The sequence below is a fragment of the Dermacentor variabilis genome, chromosome 7 (assembly GCF_050947875.1).
Source record: "Dermacentor variabilis isolate Ectoservices chromosome 7, ASM5094787v1, whole genome shotgun sequence".
NCBI lineage: Eukaryota > Metazoa > Arthropoda > Arachnida > Ixodida > Ixodidae > Dermacentor > Dermacentor variabilis.
The window spans coordinates 103,173,434-103,191,913 of NC_134574.1; the positions used below are offsets into that span (position 1 = coordinate 103,173,434).

Here is an 18,480-nt window from a genome sequence, read left to right on the forward strand (position 1 = left end):
AGAGTAACAGCTTTAGTCTTACTTACTTGCGCATTTCGCTTGCTTGTCGTTTGTTTTGTTCCGGTTTTCCGTAGCGTCAGTAAGCAGTGCTGGCCCTTTTCTCAGCGACGTGAATCAGCTCTGCCTCGCAGGCTAGAGGCTAGACTGAAAGCGAAGTTTCCAGAATCTACAGCGTTATCCCGGGCCCTTAAATCTAACGGGTAAGTGTCAGAAAACTCTCTTTACCTAACTACTCACCAACAGTCTTTCCAGCAAAACGTGCCGCGTAGCCGTGAAACGTGACACACAGGTCCCGTTAAAGTTTCTGCGGAGGGACGCCGCGATGTCAACTCTGCTTCATTACATATTTCGATTTCCGAGAGGTTTTTGACCGGCGTTCCAGATCGAAAACTAGCAAATGCGATGCCTCGGAGCCTGCTGGCCTCTTCATTTGTAGTGCTTTCTCAGGTTTGACCTGTGTTCTGTCAATGTGCTTTAGGTGCGGACATCGCTTAGCGTCGAATCTATCGCCTGTTCAGCCTCTTTATTTGCGCATTTCAGCGTGCCGCCGGCCTTCCTTCCTTCCTTTTCGTATTGACGACGCTTTTATGGCTTCTAATTATAGCAGACTGTCTCTCGAACTACCGGTCTTTGAACCGCTGCCAACGTTTCCTTGATTGCACGATTGCTGGCGGTGTCGTTGCTTGCTGGCGGTGTCGTTGGTCCGAGTCGTCGTTCGTCTTTGCCATCCGCGCTCGAAACGCTGCCCAATCTCAGGCGTGCGTGCAGCACGACTTCGTTGTAAGCGTCAGCTGTGCCCGTCGCCACAGCGGCGTGACTTTGACAAAAGTACGCCCGTTCGTCGTACACGCGAAACTGCCTTATAAGGCGCCGCCGACGCGGCCACACCTACGTAATTGCTCGGCGTCTCCGAGCAGTCGCGTTGTCATCTTCACGCGGCGAGCAGACCAGGAAGCAGAAAGGCGCCGCCGTTTAATTGAGTTTGGGTTGTGTAGTGCCGCGATTGGCGTTGTCAACGGGACAGTGGGACGTGGATAATCCTATCAGTGAAACTAGCGTGTCGACTCAGTCCTGCCGTCTCTCGTAGACTTGTGCTGTGTTCATTAGCATAACGCAAAAGCAGCGGCAAACTGCCTGTCGTTTTTGATGTTCACTGTGCTTAGGCTTCCTGTACTATGTCAAATAGTGAATGACGGCTTGGATTAATGTGACGGAAAAAGAAAGAAAGAAAAAAAAAACAGAGTACTGGCGCTACTGTTGATGTATGCCAAAGTAGGTTGGCAGCTGGAACTTTTTTTTTTCTTTCTTTTTGCTTTACATAGCTGTTTCATAATAACAAGGGCTTGTAGATTGCTGTGGATCATTCTGTTTGCAGGGCTTTGCAGATCTATTCAACGTAAGAGAATGCTTGGCATGCAAGTTTTGCATCTGTTTATTTACGCTTCGTATGCCCAGTGTAATCCCTAAATCAGATGAACGGTTTCTTTGCAGGCCATACAGGTAACATAAAATGTTATGCTTAATTCACATTATATTCCCACATTTTGTAGTTAAGCACTTGTACACTTGGATTTGGGTGCACTTTAAAAGAGCTCCAGGTGGCCAAAATTAATCCAGAGCAAAGCCCAGTTTGCAATTTCGGTAAACCTACTATGTAACTTTTAAATTACGTGCCCCAGATTCCTCTGAGACAGCACAAGCGAAGCTCATGGGAAGTTTTCATAGAGAAACTAGTGAGTCCATATTAGGGCTGTGCTTGTTGAAAAGTGTGTTTATGATGGCTCTGAATGAACGACCTAGACATATCCGGAATGGTTAAATTCTTAATTGTGACCTCTCTTCGAGAACCATTGCCCATCGCAGTTGCTACGGCAGCCCTTTAGGGGCACAGTAAGGTCTAGATTGTTCCATAATTCATGCATGTCACTGAAGTTTTTTTCTGGCAAATGGAACCTTGATGCACCACAAAGGAAACGATATGAACAAAACATATGGTTGGGCTAGTTGGTTCAGAGCACCCTGTGATCGTCTCGGTCTCCTAGCATGCCTCTCGCATTCTCTGGCACCAATTACTGACATGAGCATTCACCCAAGCTGCTTTTGTTCTATGCTGCACTAGATGTGAAGTTAGATACCTGAGTCACATACATCAACGCTAGGGTATCTGGAGCCTTGTTGAGCTTTAACATGCTTCTCTTTTTCTCCTTTTTTTATGTGTGTGTGGGGGGGGGAATCCAAATGTTCGTGTGATTGATTAAATTATTCATTTCGTTATGCCTTTTAAATACTCTTACATCATACTACTGTTAGACCTCAATTCAGTGAACATGGATATAATGAATTGTTCGGTATAACAAAGTAAATCTGAAAGATCTCTTGTCGATATTAGCGTGTCATGAGTATACAATATAATAAAGGTATTTCTGTTTGTATGAAACTTATCAAAACGAGGTTTTACCGTATATTGCTTGAGCTTTTACTTTACATCAGGTTGGCCAGGTATTGGGGTCGCTTCAGGGGCCATATTCTGAAACGATCACTTGCGATGAGCAAAATTATTGCCTTGGCCACACCTTCCCCGTTGACGCACGCTGATTGGCTGCTTTAGCAAGATTGGATGAGCTGATTGGCTGGTTGGGCACTATGTCATCCAATTTCGCCCAACCAGCCAATTGGTGCATGCCTGATGGCGATACTATCGCTGAAGTGGATCGCTTCAGAACACGTGCCCAGCTTTGTAGTGGAAGGCAGAAAACATCATTATAGAAACACAACAAATTACCTGTTTGTTCCTTGGGTATTTAAGTGTTACACAGGGGCATTGAAATTTGACGTTAGTCAGGTTCTAATAAAATAAGGTAAAATGTAGCAAGAAGTCAGAAAATGTGTTTTCTGTCATTGTGTACAGGCCATATTTCTTTCTACTTGTCAGTGTTGATGATGCTATCGTTAATTTAGATTACATTGCAGGGAAGGGGCTCCTGGAAATAAATGAATACTAGCCTTGGCATGCAAACTAATGTGTAACTATGATTACACAATCTCATGTAGTAATTTAACACAGTCTTCATATGCCTAAAGGGGCCGTGAAAACAATCTTTGGAGCCTAAATTATGCACTGCACATTAAACCATATGCATCTCACAGCAGTACGGGAAAATTTGAGCACATTTGGTGTAGCAGAAACTATGTACCACGCAGCTGCCTGGCAACACTGGTGGGTGATGAAATGAAACGTGTTGTGCGAGGTCAATGCACGCAGTATATGCAGCATTTCATTTCCGCGTGTGTCGTCTCAGCGGTCAGCCTGAGATGCCTTCTGCAAGCATTCTCTGGTTTGTCCTTTTCCTTGCGCTAATGAAAGAATTGCTGGCACAGTGCAATGGCTATGCCCTTGCTGTGCTGCTTGGTGCCAGTGCTTGTGCAGCAAGGAAAGTCCAGCATGCTGCCCACATGGTTTTCAAATGTTTTGGAGCAGATGAAACAGCGGTGGGCCTACACTTGTTGATGGTGCGCAAGCCAGGCCAAAGTAGCATTTATGTTTCGTTAGTAGGGGCTTAAAGGCAGCGATCTCAAAGTGAAATTCTTGGTTAAAATACGTGCTGAGAGCCTAGTTTTCTTGCTTGTATGAACATATTGGCCACATTACTCACAGTTACAATAATAAACTGAGATTAGTTGGACAACCATGGCTATGACCCCTTTAAGGCAGCACTTCTTTTAACCAAGATCCTTAGTCTGAATTGTAGAAAGCTACTTAAATCTTAAATGTGCCAAAGCAAGGCTGATGTCACTCAGCAAGCAAGTCCTGCTTGTTTCAGATTGACCTAATAGTTAGCGGTACTTTTCATACCTTGCAATAAGTTCTGTTGGCTGCAACATTTGTTGTGTGTTTGAAAGTGGCTCAATAAAAGTTCCATATCTGGTGATAACTTCTGTCGGCAAGAATTTCTGTTGTGCTTTTACACTGACTTAATGGTTAGCAAATTTTTGTCATGACTGGCAATAACTCCTGCTAGTGGGAAGTTCTGTTGGGCTTTTATTATCCTAAAACAAGCAAATGAAAAAAAAGAATTGTATCACAGCTAGAGAAAAGGCGGCGCCTGTAAAGCATGGAGGAACTTCCTCGTCTTCAAAAGTGATCTCTGTTTTTATCCATCTGCTTGCTTGGCTGTTTGTGGCTATGCACTACTAGAGTGGCACCTAAGTCTTACCAGTTTGATGGGACATTGCGTTAATTCTGAACGTCAGAATAGCAGCACCAAGCGGCCAAGTAAACTTCATGAAACTTTATAAAAGTACTGTCATAAAATGAACGTCCTGCGTCTGGCCGTGCACTGCGTAGGAGCATAACAGACGACCGAGGGAGTTAGAGTGAGTACCAAAACGTCGCAGTTGTATTGCTCTCACGTGACCATCTTCAGTGTCACGACATCGCGACACATGCATCTGCTGGGAAACTAAACTGGCTTGTAGAAAAGCTGTTATAGTAAATTATTTAGGATGCTATGAGGCTTGTTAGTATTTCTTTCTGATGTTTCAAGGTCCAGGACCTTCATTTAACACATTAAATGAAATGTTCTGGCACACTAATTAGCATTACGCAAAATTTAGCGTAGAAGCTTGGGCTTGTTGGTGATTCATTGGGAAAAGGACACTTTGCAAAAAAGACAGGGACATGATAGAGCGACATGCATACAGTGCTGTGTCGCCCTCTCGTGTGCCTGTCTTTTTTTGTGCTGTGTCCCTTTTCCAACAGTTATGCAAAAAGTCGTAACACAAGTAGAACCCCTGCTCTTAGGAGAACATGGCAAATAGCTCAGTGCTTTGGCATGGCATTCGTGGCAGATACAGAAAACATGTTGTCTTTGTCACATTCCTTGTGGTTTTGTTTTTATTAATTTTTCTTCTTTCTCCAGGCAGTCCGGGCAACACAGAGCATTCACAATGTCCGAGAGAGGCGATGCTGCGCCGGCCTTTGTCAAGCTGATCGTCAGAACCGAGGGGAGCCAGATCTTCTCGGAGCGCAAGTTCCCTGTCACAAACACAATTCGGGAGATCAAAGAGAAGCTTGAACTCCTCACAGGTGAGTCCACCTTGCTTGCCTAATGAGTGGTCATCCCTCATTACAAGATACATCATTTACATCATTTACATCATTTGAATACAAGATACGAAGACATGCAGTTCGCCCTCAAAATTACAACAGCAACACAAAAGAAGGGGCTTCGTGTTCTGCTGTTCTGGTCTTGCTCAAGTTGTGCAAGAAAAGCATATTTTATGCTGTGGCGGCGTGTGCTTTTAAGGCAAGGACGGAGTAAAGCACACAGATAAACTAACGGGCGCACTCCTGCCAAAAAGGAAAGCACCTGCCACAATTCCAATTCGTCTAAGCAGCAGCAGTCATATTTTGTGGTCCAGATCGAATTTTTGGGGTTAGCAATGGGGGACAGACCGACCGACCGAAGGCGTTATGTGTAAACTCGTTCGTGGTCTCTGTAATGGCTGCTGCCATTAAAATCTGCATGCCTGGTGTGCCCTCCCCTGGCTACGCATGCCCCTGGGGGAAACAGAGGTTTGATTTGTTGTTAGTGACAAACAAATGAAGCGAAGTAAAGAATAGGCTAGTGAATCCCTCTTTTGAAACTTGCATTTCTTCAATGAAAACAATTCCTTATCTGTGGATGAAGTTGGCTCCCTTATGTTGCTTTAGGACATTGAATCCAACCACTCAACCAGTCAAGGCCTTATGGAGAGATACTAAGAGATGCCAAAATCCCTCTCACATAGGAATTAGCACAGTTAACTGCTTTGTTTGTTTCATCTATTCATAATCCCTGTATAGCGTAATGCAATTGAGAGTGAAGTGTAGATGTTGTACATTTATAAACAAGATGAGTTTCGCAGCCGCACATTTTGATGTCACATTCTGCATCTGAGTGCGGGTCCCATTGCAGACTTACCTCCTCCTGTTTATCTGTTTCTTTTTCTGACAGATTAGAGGCACTCTAAAGAGCCGTGTTAAATTGAGCTGCATTACTAAATTGCCCTTCTACAATCCTATTGAAAAAGCCACTATTACCATGAGAGGAGACTATATAGCAGAAAAGACTGTAAAGCAAAATACTGGTAATTAGGCTATGCTGAAGCTCCCACATTTGTTCTGTAAGGTCACAAATTTTGAGTGGCTACGTGGGTCTAAATTCTTTGTCTATTAGTGATGAAGGACTACATTGCATTTGAACGGGACCAAAAACCTAACGAGGTCTGACAACTTTTGTTTACCCCAGAATGGTCCAAGTAGGATGAAATGTTTTGAAATCTGTGACATGACTTTGACATACTGAAATGAAAGTTTGGTGTTCATTTTTTCTACTGGCAGTCAAACCTGTTCTACTGAGTGAACGAAAATAGTTTTGTATAAGAATACTTTGCCAGTTTCAACTGATAGTTTTGCTTGTTTGTTGTGTTCCTTTAAACAGTTATAGCCACTTGATTTGGTTTGACTCACAAGGCCTAATATTCCGACACAGCCATGGCGGAGAGCCACAGACTAATTCTGACCACTTGTTTTTTTTTTTTTTTTTTTTTTTCATTTTTATTGAGCACCCAAAGCACGAAAACTAGGCACTCTTGTATTCCACGGTCACCGAAAATGAGCTGCCATTCAAAGATGCCCGCATGAAACGTGGGTGCAGTATGCCAGACGATGTGCACTTAGCAGGCAACGCGCTGCACTGGAAACATGCAACAGGGATGGTTGTCATTATAGTGCTGCAGGTGCTTTGTTTAAGGGAAGCGGCATTGGTTTTCAGTACAATGTCCAGTAGATCATTGTACAAACATTCACTCGCACTGTGTGTCCATGCATCACGCGCTCTGCCACAGTTCTCTCTACTAGAGTTTCCAAAGGCCACTCGGTGTGTATCCCCTGTCCTGTAGCTTGAAAGGGCCAAAACATCTTTTTCCGGGAGAAAAAAAAAAAGAAAGAAGAATGCATACTTCAGCTAACATTTACTCTGGTATTACTCCCTTTTTTTACTGGCAGCAGTGTGCGTGAACAGATGCTAAGTTTTTGGTTGCTGGTTACTGCTCACTGGGCAGTCCGGTAGCTAACCATGATGGTAGTAAACCTCACTGGCTAAGATTTGTGTGCTTAGAATTTGCGTGCGTGGCGTGCGGTTTCATTCGAAACTGTCATCTAGAGTTTCAAGGTGATGGGAATCTTTAACAGTAACGGACAGCACAGACGACGCCCGGCTTTGGGAGGGCGCTGATGAGGCAAGCTCGTCAAACGGTGAAAGCAGCGAAAGTGACGAAGGCAGCTATTTTAAAGGCATTCATAGTTGGCTGCCAGTGGTTGCATTATTGTGCATAGCAGTCTGGGTGGAGTTTGAGGCTTCAGTGAGTTGCCATAAGCTTGCCCTGTGTAATGCCCGCACACTGTGCATAAAAAAAAGGTGGGCCTTGCACAAGTACTAGTAAATATGCTAGTTATGCCGCATTCCTCCCAGGTATGTACTAACGTGGTTTGTCTGTATGTTGACAAGTTTGGTGCCTTTTCCCTTGACAGGTGCATCTGCCAGCTCTATGAGGCTGGAGCTACGTGACTCGGGAGATGCAAACATCATCAAGAACCTGACGGACGATGATGGTGCATGTCTCAGTGCATACCCCATCTGCGACGGCCTCATACTGCACGTTTCCGATCCACTGATGAACACCGACGAATTTAAGGACCTCTCAAAAGTTCCGAAGGTTGGTGCTGCATCTTCAAGGAAAGATCTTTCTTCCTCGAGTTTGAATTCCGTGTGTTGAATTATGCTGTATTGAAGTACACTGATTACATCCCTCATAATTTAGCAGCATCAGATATTACAAAGGAGCGATTACTTTCTGCTTTTCTGTTAAAGAGGTGCACACTGTATAGACTATAAATTTGATCTCTCAGATTAAGCCATAGTTTGGGGCCAATCCGATTTCCCTATTCAAATGCATGCGCATGTACAACCCAGAAATGCTTTATAAGACAACTACTGGGCTGGTTTGAATCAAATTTGTTGCATTTGAGAAAGTCAAATTATGACTGAAAAGCAGAAATTTTGTTTAGGGCCTAGAACATTTTACAAAAATTTCCGAAAAATGAAGCACAAAGTTTTCAAATCCGCAACGTTGCACTGGGAACAGGTATTGCAGTTCTGTAAGCTACATCTGTTAGAGCATCTAAAGGGGACAAATTTGATTTATTAATTTTCTGCCTACGTGAAATTGTTGCGATATTTATAAGGGTGTTGCTAAATTCCTACTCACAAATTGGTGGTATATTTCAGAGCAGTAAGTAATACCGCATCACCCATTTTCCATGACCAAAAAAAAACCTCGATTGTAACACGCATCCATTTTCTATGACCGAAAAAAAAGAAAGAGTACAATGCCGCGCACTTCGTGCTTTCATACAGAAACACTATTTTCTCTCATTTGGAAAAAACAGATTTAATCCCTATACACTAAAGTTGCGATGATTAAAACCACGAATGGAACCACAAGGTTTTCACTGCGCCAGCGTGAGTTGCGTGGGGCAATAGATATCACTCGTCGTCGCTATCAGACGACTCCTTATCGCTATCAACAGACCAAAGCATTTCACCCCTCGGTGCCGTCCATGGCATTCGAAATCCCACACTTTTTAAAAGCCTTGTTGACCATGGCAAACAGGATCGTGCACCATGCATCTTTCACCCATCCAGCAAAGTCCTGCAGCGAGGCATGCTTCATTTTATTGGCGGGTATGAATTCGTGGCAGCCACTGACAATCCATTTGGTGTAGAGCACCCGAATTCTATCTTTCACTGGCTTGTTCAAACAAACATCGAGCGGCTGGAGCTGCGATGTCATGCTGCCGGGTATCACGACAAGGTCGGTGTTGCATGCAGCCAGCTTGTCCTTGATGCGCTGGTCAAGGTGACACCTGAATGCGTCGAGCACAAGCATCCCACGCAGACTGAAACTGCCGCCGGGTTTCTGCCGCCAAACGTCATCAATCCAGTCAACGACCAAGTCTGTGGTCCTTTTGATTTGCGCGCACAATCACGGCACTCGGAAACACGATTCCTTTCGGGAGCGTCCTCCATATGAAGATAAGATACGAGAGCAGCTTGTGCCCATTCGCAGTGCAACAAAGCATTGCGGTGACTCTAGTTTTTTCGTGGCCATAAGACAAAATGCGCACTTGCTTTTCCTCCTTCTTTTCAATGGTCTTGGTGGCAGGCATGTCAAAGTAGAGCGGTGTCTGATTGGCGTTTCCAATCTGTCCGAAGTGGTAGCCTTTTCTATGGCGCAACTTCAAAACGTACTGCTGAAAACTGTGCAATTTCTCTTCATATTCTTCGGGCAATTTTCGGCATATCCTTGTCTGCCTTTGAAAAGAAAAGCCTTTTCTTTTCATAAAATTTGATAGCCAGCACCTGCTCACTTTGAAGTCGCAACGCATTAGCCCTTTCTGTAGGGCTAACTGCGTCGCCCTTACTTTGTGCAGATTGGTTGTCACAGGCCGCTGTGCCACTCACTGCTCTTGCACGTATTCAGTGAGCAGCTCTTCTCAGCGAGGTGGCCCTGCTTTGGTCCACTGAAACCTCTCCTTGTTGCTTTGCTAGCGAAAATATTTTCCTTCTGTATGCGCCAGTCCGGTACACAAGTTTCGGGAACCCCGAACGCCCGTGATGTCGCCCGATTTCCGTCTGTCTCCGCGCACATGATAACTTTCCTTTTAAATGCGGCATCATGGTGGACTCGGCGTGTCTTTGCATTCAGCGCTTCCATGCTGATTGAATAAATGCAGAAAATGGGAAGACAAGTGGTAGACTAGGTTACACCAGCGCCTGGTTACACGTACAACATGGAGGTATGCACATGGAAGAAGCTACGGCAGCTAGGCTAGAAGTGCGTACGAGGCGGCCATTTTTTAAATGTCGATGGCGATATGGTAACGCACTTAGGGTCGTACTCGATTCAAACGCGCATGCAATTTTTGGACTCATTTTACTGGAAAAAAGGTGGGCATTAGATTCGAGTAAATACAGTACATTGATTTTGTTCATGTTATCTGTCTTATTAGATGCAGTTTGCAGAACTGTGATGACTTTACAGCTTCGGGCTCTCTCACAATCCACAGCCAGTTGCTCAACCACTCAACAAGTGTGCTTCGTACTGTCGGGTAGGCTGTTATAGTAGACATCCGTTAAGTCAACTCCGGTTAATTTTATTTATAGGTGGTGTTACTGCCTACGTAATGTGGCCATGGAAGAAAGGTCTATACACTTCTGTAAGGGCAAACGGTTATTATTTCAATTGTGAAATTAATTTTCAGTGGATGACTTGAACTTGTCTGATCATCACGCACATGCCCGACCCCAACGATGACCACAGTGGTGACTTTGATAGCCGCAGCACCCATCTTGACGGTACTTGGGCACAGTGTGTGGAGACGCTAGACTTGCTTGCTTCCCCCGATGTTGTTTTCCCCGCATAACTCTGTCTCCTGGAACAGGCACAGCGGCGGTAGTCGGTCATTGTGCAGTAGTACAAGAGATGGTGCGAGTTTTCTGCTGTTAACATCGCCTGACGGTGTGGATACTCGGGTGCAAGAGAAACTAGCCTCCTCCTCATTGGCTGTGGGAACTCTGCTTGCACGGACAGACTGCATGCACGCTCGACAAGGTGCTTCACGGAGCCGTCCTGCATGCACCTTCTCGTTCGCCCGACTTCACCCGTGAATGACTTGGGCAGCGGTGCCTGGTAGGAGTGAACATTACTTGCTCAATATCCTTGCATGGTGAATCGGGCTCCTTGATTTGTCAGCGCTTATCGGCACGTTCCATTCGTGGTAATTTGACTGGCAAGCTTACTTTATAAAAGGTGGACAAAATGCCACTTCTGTTTCCTTGCGTTGTCATTCCTTTGACCCATGGTCACACCTTGGACCCCATAACTCAATGCCTTGAACACGTGCCATCTCCGGTCTAAAATGCCCATTTTCGACCTGCCCCAGCATTTAAAGCGAAAACAGTAGCTCGTAATGAATTACAGTCGAAATCCTCCGACATCAAAATTCTCGTGACGAAATATTTTCTTATCCCTGGCGAGCGCCCATTGGATTCAATGCATTTCGTACCTCTCAACAACAAAATGTCGCTGTACTACGATCCTGCAGTAACGAAATTTGCTGGAACGTAACCCCGCACGTTACCTACTCGAGCAAGGTTAGCAGGCACCAATATGTGCTCAAATGTGATTGCTGTTGCACTAAAAACTCGTAAAATACCACTACATTGCTCTTATTGTTTACAATTTTTGTTTACAAAAAACAACTAAGTGCCAGAAGCGATCACGTGCGCTGAAAACGCGTCATGGCTGCCATCTTGTTTGTTGATCGCCTGTTTGAAGTGGCACGCATGTTGCTACCGACTTCTGACAATGGTTTTTGCACACCTACGGTCCAACAAGGCTGATTCTTGGGCTAGTTGGTACAGTCCCTTTGATTCGCCTGCACCACTGTGAACCAGTTCTGAGTGGTTCACGAGAAGTTCAGAAATTGTGCAGCTCGGTTTTTTTCAGTGCAGACGCGGTGCAGGTGTTTTGTTATTCTCAACTAATTTGCATGGAGTGCGTAAGCTTGACAAGTCCTGAACTGCTGGTATGTTTGGCTCCTGAGGCGTAACTACACCTGCGCTTGCGTAGACACAGTAGACTTGCACAAGTGGGGCTTTAACGGCGCTTGAGCATGTGCACTGTGTCAGCTGCTGTGCGGCTGTTTCGCACCTCTACTTTTGCACCAAGTTGGCACCAACAGCAGGGAGACAATGGGCAGACGACACAGGCACCGACAATCGTGAACCAGCCCTGCACTTTCCTTGCACCTTTTGAAATGAACGGCATGGTTCAGAGGATGCCATTGCTGCACCGCTGAAACAAACGGCAGTGTGCAGCACCTTGTGAACTGCTTCAGGGGGTGCAGGCATATGGAACATACCTCTAGTGAAGTGCATAAAGTGCACCTCGGTGAGAAAAATGCAGCAAAAACAAGGACATCCACATCCCACCGATCTGGAATTGTTTATGGTGCTTGAGATGGTGGTTGCAGCATGGAGTGCCACGCATCGCGCCGTGGTTAAAGGATCGGCCAGGAATATGCACCTCTTGCTACAAGAATGGTGGTTTTGGTGCCACCCGACAGGCATTGTGTGCGGATTCGGCGCCGGACGTAGATTTGCACGAAGGGGCCATAATCTTGATTGATTGCCTTTGGGTATACGAAATTTGATCACTTTCGCGCTCCGCACAGGACGCATCAGTACCTACGGGTGACAGTGTGCGCTGGATAAATGCTGCTGCATGCATGGAGCAGCGTTGCTCTGCATCCAGTGCTGAGTTGTGCAAAATATCTCAAAAGTGATTGTGTCTCTGAAAGCAGTTGGCCGAGAATAGTGCACCATACTGCACCACGATAGTGCTGCCACGGCTGATTGACGCATGTAGCGTACTTTGCACTGTCGGCAATGAGGTTCTATATCCTCGCAAAAGTAGGCTAATGGAATTTCAATAATAAAGTTTCTTCCTGCGACGCATCACCTATCTGCGCTGTCTCATCTCACTTCGCAACAACGAAATTCTTGCAAAAGCGAACTTTCTCGCGTTCCCCGCCGATTTCGTTATTGTGAGGTTCACCTGTATTAACAGTAGTTAGCCGATTCCATTCAACTCCTGTTTTGTTTTTGTTTTTTGAAAGAATTCGCCTGAAAATTGCTGGGGCAGTGCAATTCATTACTAAAACAAAAAGCAAAACCTGCATTCGAAACATCCTACCATCAGAGCCAGCCCAACCAGTGTCATCACTATTGCCACGAGAAGATAGCGACCATGGATAGCAGCAGATTGAGTTCTCGCACAGCATGATGGTTACAACGTGCCACTTTCAGTCTGATTATGAAAGCACATTCAAACGATAAATTATTTGACTTGAGCGGCTACAAGTTGTGTCACGTGTCCTTGGCGTTCCGGAGCATTGCAGGACGAACTAGCGAAGTGGTTAGTCTAGGTGTGGGCCACCATATTGTTAGGGATTGTTGCAGAATCGTTTAATAAGTGCAGGATATCAAACACACTATGAACCGTATGGGCGACATATGATTTTTCACACATGGCAATAAAGTGCTGTCTGAGGCTGATGATGATGAACATAAGGTAAGTAATGTTTGTGGGTTTTGTCTGTTTCTTATTGCCAGAATCAGAGGCATGCTACACTTTTCCTGCGAGAAAATTGGGTGCGCGTTCAATTTCTAATTTGTTTTGAAGTGCTAATGTTATTTTCAAAAGAATTTTGGTTTTCTTCTTTTATGCAGTGAAAAGTGATTCCTTGTTCGATTTGGCAATGTGTTTGAGGCGAGGCGAGGTGAATACTGCCATATTAACCAGCTGTGTGTTTTTGTGCTTTTCTGCCTATTCTATCATTAGACTAATTTCATTGGTCCTGTCAGAGTTGAAATAACCCTTTATTGACGAATGTTGCCTACATGTAACACATCAGAAAAATAATTTTTTCTTGCCGAGTTACGGTATTGAGTGCAAAGTTTTGTGGCTAAGTGTCTCCAGCCAACACTGAATGACAGGCAGCAAGCATTATTTGTTGGTTTGGCAGAAACATGTTGGTGTTGGTGTGGCAGAAACATAGGATCAGGTAGAAGTTCGGCGCAGTCAGAGGAGAGAGACCAATGCAACATCTCCCGCTGCCGTGGTGTGACACATGGGACGACAGCTATCTGTACAAATTACAAAAAAACTTAGGAGGCTTTGGGTGAAGTCCACTTCCAGTTTTCTGCCTTTATTTGCTGAAAAAGGTTCAAAAAAAAATTTTTTTTCTTTTCATTGATGATTTCTATTTTTGATGTGTTTTGCACATTTAGATAGAAATGAAACATTTCTTTTTGGGTATTTTATATGCCGCCAATACCGAGGTTGTTGGAGAAGTATGGGAGAGGCCTTTGCCCTGCAGTGGGCGTAACCTGGCTGATGATGATGATGATATGCCGTCAATACAAATGTAAACAGCAAATAACTTTCTTGAAATGTTCGGCTATTCACTTACACTACAAATCACCTTCGGTGGTTACTGCACGTTTGGTACTGTAGAAGCGTTCTAATAAAGTACAGCACTGCTGAATTTGTCGCAAGAAATCAAACCACCACGTGCAAGAACAAAGAGCAATTGCAATGCAGTTGTTAAAGGTTTAACAGCAGTAATGAGATCATGGTCTTGGCACATAAAACCCCAGAATTATTATTTTATTTTGCCATCTACAGGTGCAGCTTTCCGAGGAGGCCTACAATCGACGCAACAACACAGCACGAGCGTTCTTGCAGAAGAATGGGCTCGGCCGTTTCAACGAGGACGCACAGGAAATGGCCCGCAAGTTGGAAGAAGAGAAGGCGCGCAAACAGAAGGAAATATTCAAGGTGATTAGTTGCTCCATCACTTGATTAGAAGTGATGGACAAACAGTGAAGAGAAGCTCGAAAAGGAAGTTGGGGATGGCTTCCTTTCCAAGACTTTTGTGGATTTTGTTGTAATCAGTTTGGGACTTTTGCAAGGTTTGCCTTGCATATTTGTTTGTACACTGCTTGCCACGGTCTTGCTAGATAAGCTCAGTGCAGCTATGGCAGGTCGGATCATTGTGCTGTGTTTCATGTCTGAACGATAAATTACTCACCAGTTGACAAGACGGGCATGCCAGATTATTCAGACAGCTTGGCGGCATTGCAACAGGTCCCGTAGATTTAGTATATAAGGATAGCCGAAATCCCAAACACCTCACAGCATGCTGTTTAACCCTTTACTGCACAATTTTTTGTTTCCTCAAAATATTATTCTTGGAGTTGTAGGGAAGTATAACAGTAGCTGTACTCCCATGGAAATGAACTTTAGCGAATTTCTGTGGTTTGAATTTGCAGAAAAAAAGGTATGTTGCATATTTGCAACAACATGCAGATAAAAAAGAAGTTGAAGGGGAAAAATTGACCTAGTGCAATTCATACTCAGATTATTATTTGCACGTGACAATCATTGGTGCACCTATGATTTAGTGTGGAACAAAAAGAAGCAATTGTACTTGCTTGTGCAGCACAGTTGGTTCCCACATTTCGTGTAGTACATCATGTAGATTCCCATGCAGCCAGGAAACAATTACAGTGTGTTTGTGTTATTGTCAAAATTGACAACATAGAAGCACAGACATAAGGCTGTGCCCGTGATGGTGCGACACGGCAGCGTGCGGATGCACCACATCCCTCTGAAAAAAAAAAGGGGGGGGGGAGTAAATTCGATCAGAAGGCTTCTTGCACACATATTGAGTAGAAACGGACTTACACTCGTGCTTGTCGTCACTCCTGGAAAGGTCGCTGCCTTCACTATCAGGAGGAATTTCTCGGCCATAAAAGCATTTGGGAGCCACTTCACTTTTCTGAAGAAAATAAACAATGTACACGTTGTTGCATTTGCGCAACATAGCAATGTTCCTTCGGCAGGAACAAACTATTCCAAGATAACAATGTTTTTTTTTTTTTTAATCTGTAGTCAGGAGGATGTGGAGCTTAGCGTAAGAATTTTTTTTCGCTTTGTCTTATGGAGAAATACATTTGCAACTGGCAAAACTTTTCCGTATCACTGCTCATGGGCGCACGCAGCCTCCGCCACGTTTGTTTTGGTAGAAGACGCGAAGGATGAGCACAGATTGCAGCACAAGGCCACAGCCGAAGAGGCGGAAGCTAGTTCTGCTTGTGCCCAAGTCTCCATGTCGTGACATTGTGCTAGCATCAGAACGCTAGCGTCATTACTCGTGCTACTCCTCAACTACACCGACCACTGGTCTTGCACGTATTACAGGAGGAAATCGGAGTCCAGGATATGCGAGAGCCAGGCGGGGAAAACGTTGGGGGACGCGAGATAGTCGAGCGCCCCCACAGCATCTGGCATTCTAGATGCCGCACAAACGAACTGGGAAGTGGCTGCCGACCTGGGAATGGCTGTGCGAAGTTGGGGAGTCCCAGTGCCTGTAGCCTAGGTACCGAGTTGCAGCCTTCTAGGGGCGTTAAAGAGTAAAATAGGTTGAGCTGCATTAGTAAGCAACCGTTCTAAAATACCAATAAAAAAAAAAGGGCCACCCTGAAAGCAGGCTTGGTAAGACAAAAAAAAAAAAAGAAAGGTGCAACAACGAAATATAGGTAGTGTGATGCCGTGCTGAAGTTTCCACGTCAGCTCTCCATGATGTCATAGGTTGTGAGAGTACCTGCTCAGACCTAGTTCTAATCTTTTGTCGCTAATGATGGACTACACTGTATTCCAAAAGAGACGAAGATAAAAAGGACCATGTGTTAAGAACTTTTGCGAAGCCGAAATGACCCAACTGTTAGAATACACCTTGAGATCTGTGGTGTCACACTGACTTACCGGCGACATGGTTTCGGCACTAACTTCTTTTTCTTGTTAAACTTTTATGCAAGCTTCTGCTGTTGTTATCAACGTTGTCGTAATGCCATGACGAAGAGCAATATATGCTGATGTGGTGTGGCAAAAAGGCTAGTTATGGTGACATTGGCCATTAAAAAAGAAAGAAAGAAAGAAGGAAAGAAAGGTAAGCAAGAGTGCTGGGTGTGGTTCCTTCTGGCTGGGTTCTGATGTGGCAGCCACAGTGATAGGAGGAATGACATGCATCAGTTTGTCATGAGACCTCAAGGCTATGTTGAATTGTGAGGTGCAGTTGTGGCAACAGGCACAAAGCAGGACAAAACAGGTCAGTTCTGTGGAATCCCACGAGGTGGAGGCACATTCACGAGTGGAAAGACATTGTCGTCCACTGAACTTGTAGCATACCCATATGAGTTTCTCGGAAAGAAGGCGTTGCAGAAAAATTCATTCTGGTCCAGGGGTTAAACCCTAGACCATCTCAGCCAAGCAGGTGGCCGGCACAGTGCAAAGCAAGGCTGAATTTATTGACCTCTTGAAGCGCAGGGACATTGAACATGGCAGATCAGTTCTACGGGAGCCCACAAGTGGTTGGAAACTTGTGAAAGGAAAAATTTTCACGCACCCGATTTGTAGCGCAATGATACTAACGAAACCCAACTGGGTTTCTCTTGTGACTTTGTGCTGCATAGCCTGGTGGATTAAAATTTTCTTGCATAAAAGATTGCAACGCTACCTTGACAGCCATCTTCGATTGTTTCTGCACTCAATTTTTATGTTTGCCTTGGAAACACTTCCTTCTCTGCACAGGTCATTCACGTTGGGAACCGTTGTGAAGTGGTCGGCATAGCTGGCCAGCCAAGGCGGCGTGGGACCGTCGCCTATGTCGGCGAGGTCGACTTCAAGCCGGGCGTCTGGGTCGGCGTCCGCTATGACCTTCCATTGGGCAAAAACGACGGCAGCGTTGCGGGGAAGCGGTACTTCGAGTGCCCCCCAAAGTACGGCGGTTTCGTGCGCCCCTCCGACCTCATGCTCGGAAACTTCCTGCCCGAGGGCGACTGCACCGATGGCGGCGACATAGACCTCAATGAAGAACTGTAGTGGAAAGCACCACGTAGTTCACACGCGCCTTTTTGCTTGTAGTCTGTTTTTACACTACCTTGTAAATTTTTTTGAACGGGATTTTCCATTTTTGCTCACTCTATTGCGCATAGTATGCGTCAGGTTTGAGGAGGGCAAGAAACTCACGAGGGAGAATAACCATAGAGTTACACGAAGGTTTATTCTATTTAGAGCAAGGCTCTACTGTTGTAAAGGAGGCGGGAGACCTTGGCCAGTCCGTTTCAAAAAAGTGAATCTTGGATGAAATTTCAAGTTCTTAAAAGAAAAGATGCCCATTGAACTAGGTGACCAGTGCTTTTGTGCTTTCAGAACCAGCAGCTGTTACAAAATAAGGAGTTTTAGGGTAGCTGGTGAACACAGCGTTGTAGGAATGAAGCTGTTCCCTTTGATGAATTGTTAATAATCTTATTAATATTACTTTAATCGATTGTGGCGTAAGCAAAAAAAGAAGTAACTTGAGAAGCACAGAATTGCGCTGTTTAGGAAGAGCTTAATTGTGGAGGCTGTTCTGCTGAACCTGTTGTGGAACCTGCTTCACACTTTTCAGTTAACAGTGCAGGTGATTGATCAAGTTTTCTGCAGCATAACTAGGGAGGTGAAGCAATGCCCTTCTAACCCAATCTCGATATTGCAGAAGTTCAACGTTTAGGTATTTAATTAGAAAAAGGTATTCCAATATCGCTCCTAATGCAGCTGTCGATCAGTTATAAGACTCTTCTGTAGGCTTTAACGCAAGACTTCGGAGGAAAGTTTAGCATGTGGCCAACTCAAATTTCACTATTCTAATGCCACAGGTGAAATGCAGAAATGTTTTAATTACGCAACTGCTTAACTGATGTCAATGAA

The 18,480-nt window shown here is 44.8% G+C and overlaps 1 protein-coding gene across 1 annotated transcript; it reads left to right on the forward strand.

Moving 5' to 3' along the window:
• Nucleotides 1-44: 44 nt before the first annotated feature.
• On the forward strand, nucleotides 45-18,084 carry LOC142587718 (tubulin-folding cofactor B-like). The gene is made up of 5 exons (XM_075698913.1): nucleotides 45-200; nucleotides 4,920-5,086; nucleotides 7,574-7,758; nucleotides 14,356-14,508; nucleotides 17,323-18,084. Exons 2-5 carry the CDS (start codon nucleotides 4,948-4,950, stop codon nucleotides 17,611-17,613), a joined length of 768 nt encoding a protein of 255 aa, XP_075555028.1. The 5' UTR covers nucleotides 45-200; nucleotides 4,920-4,947; the 3' UTR covers nucleotides 17,614-18,084.
• Nucleotides 18,085-18,480: the final 396 nt, after the last annotated feature.

What these genes read in the sequence shown, in the direction of transcription:
- LOC142587718 (XM_075698913.1), top strand. Translation starts at nt 4,948, where the DNA reads ATGTCCGAGAGAGGCGATGCTGCGCCGGCCTTTGTCAAGCTGATCGTC. An exon ending in GAAGCTTGAACTCCTCACAG is followed by an intron (nt 5,087 to 7,573) that starts GTGAGTCCACCT and finishes TTCCCTTGACAG; the next exon opens with GTGCATCTGCCAGCTCTATG. An exon ending in ACCTCTCAAAAGTTCCGAAG is followed by an intron (nt 7,759 to 14,355) that starts GTTGGTGCTGCA and finishes TGCCATCTACAG; the next exon opens with GTGCAGCTTTCCGAGGAGGC.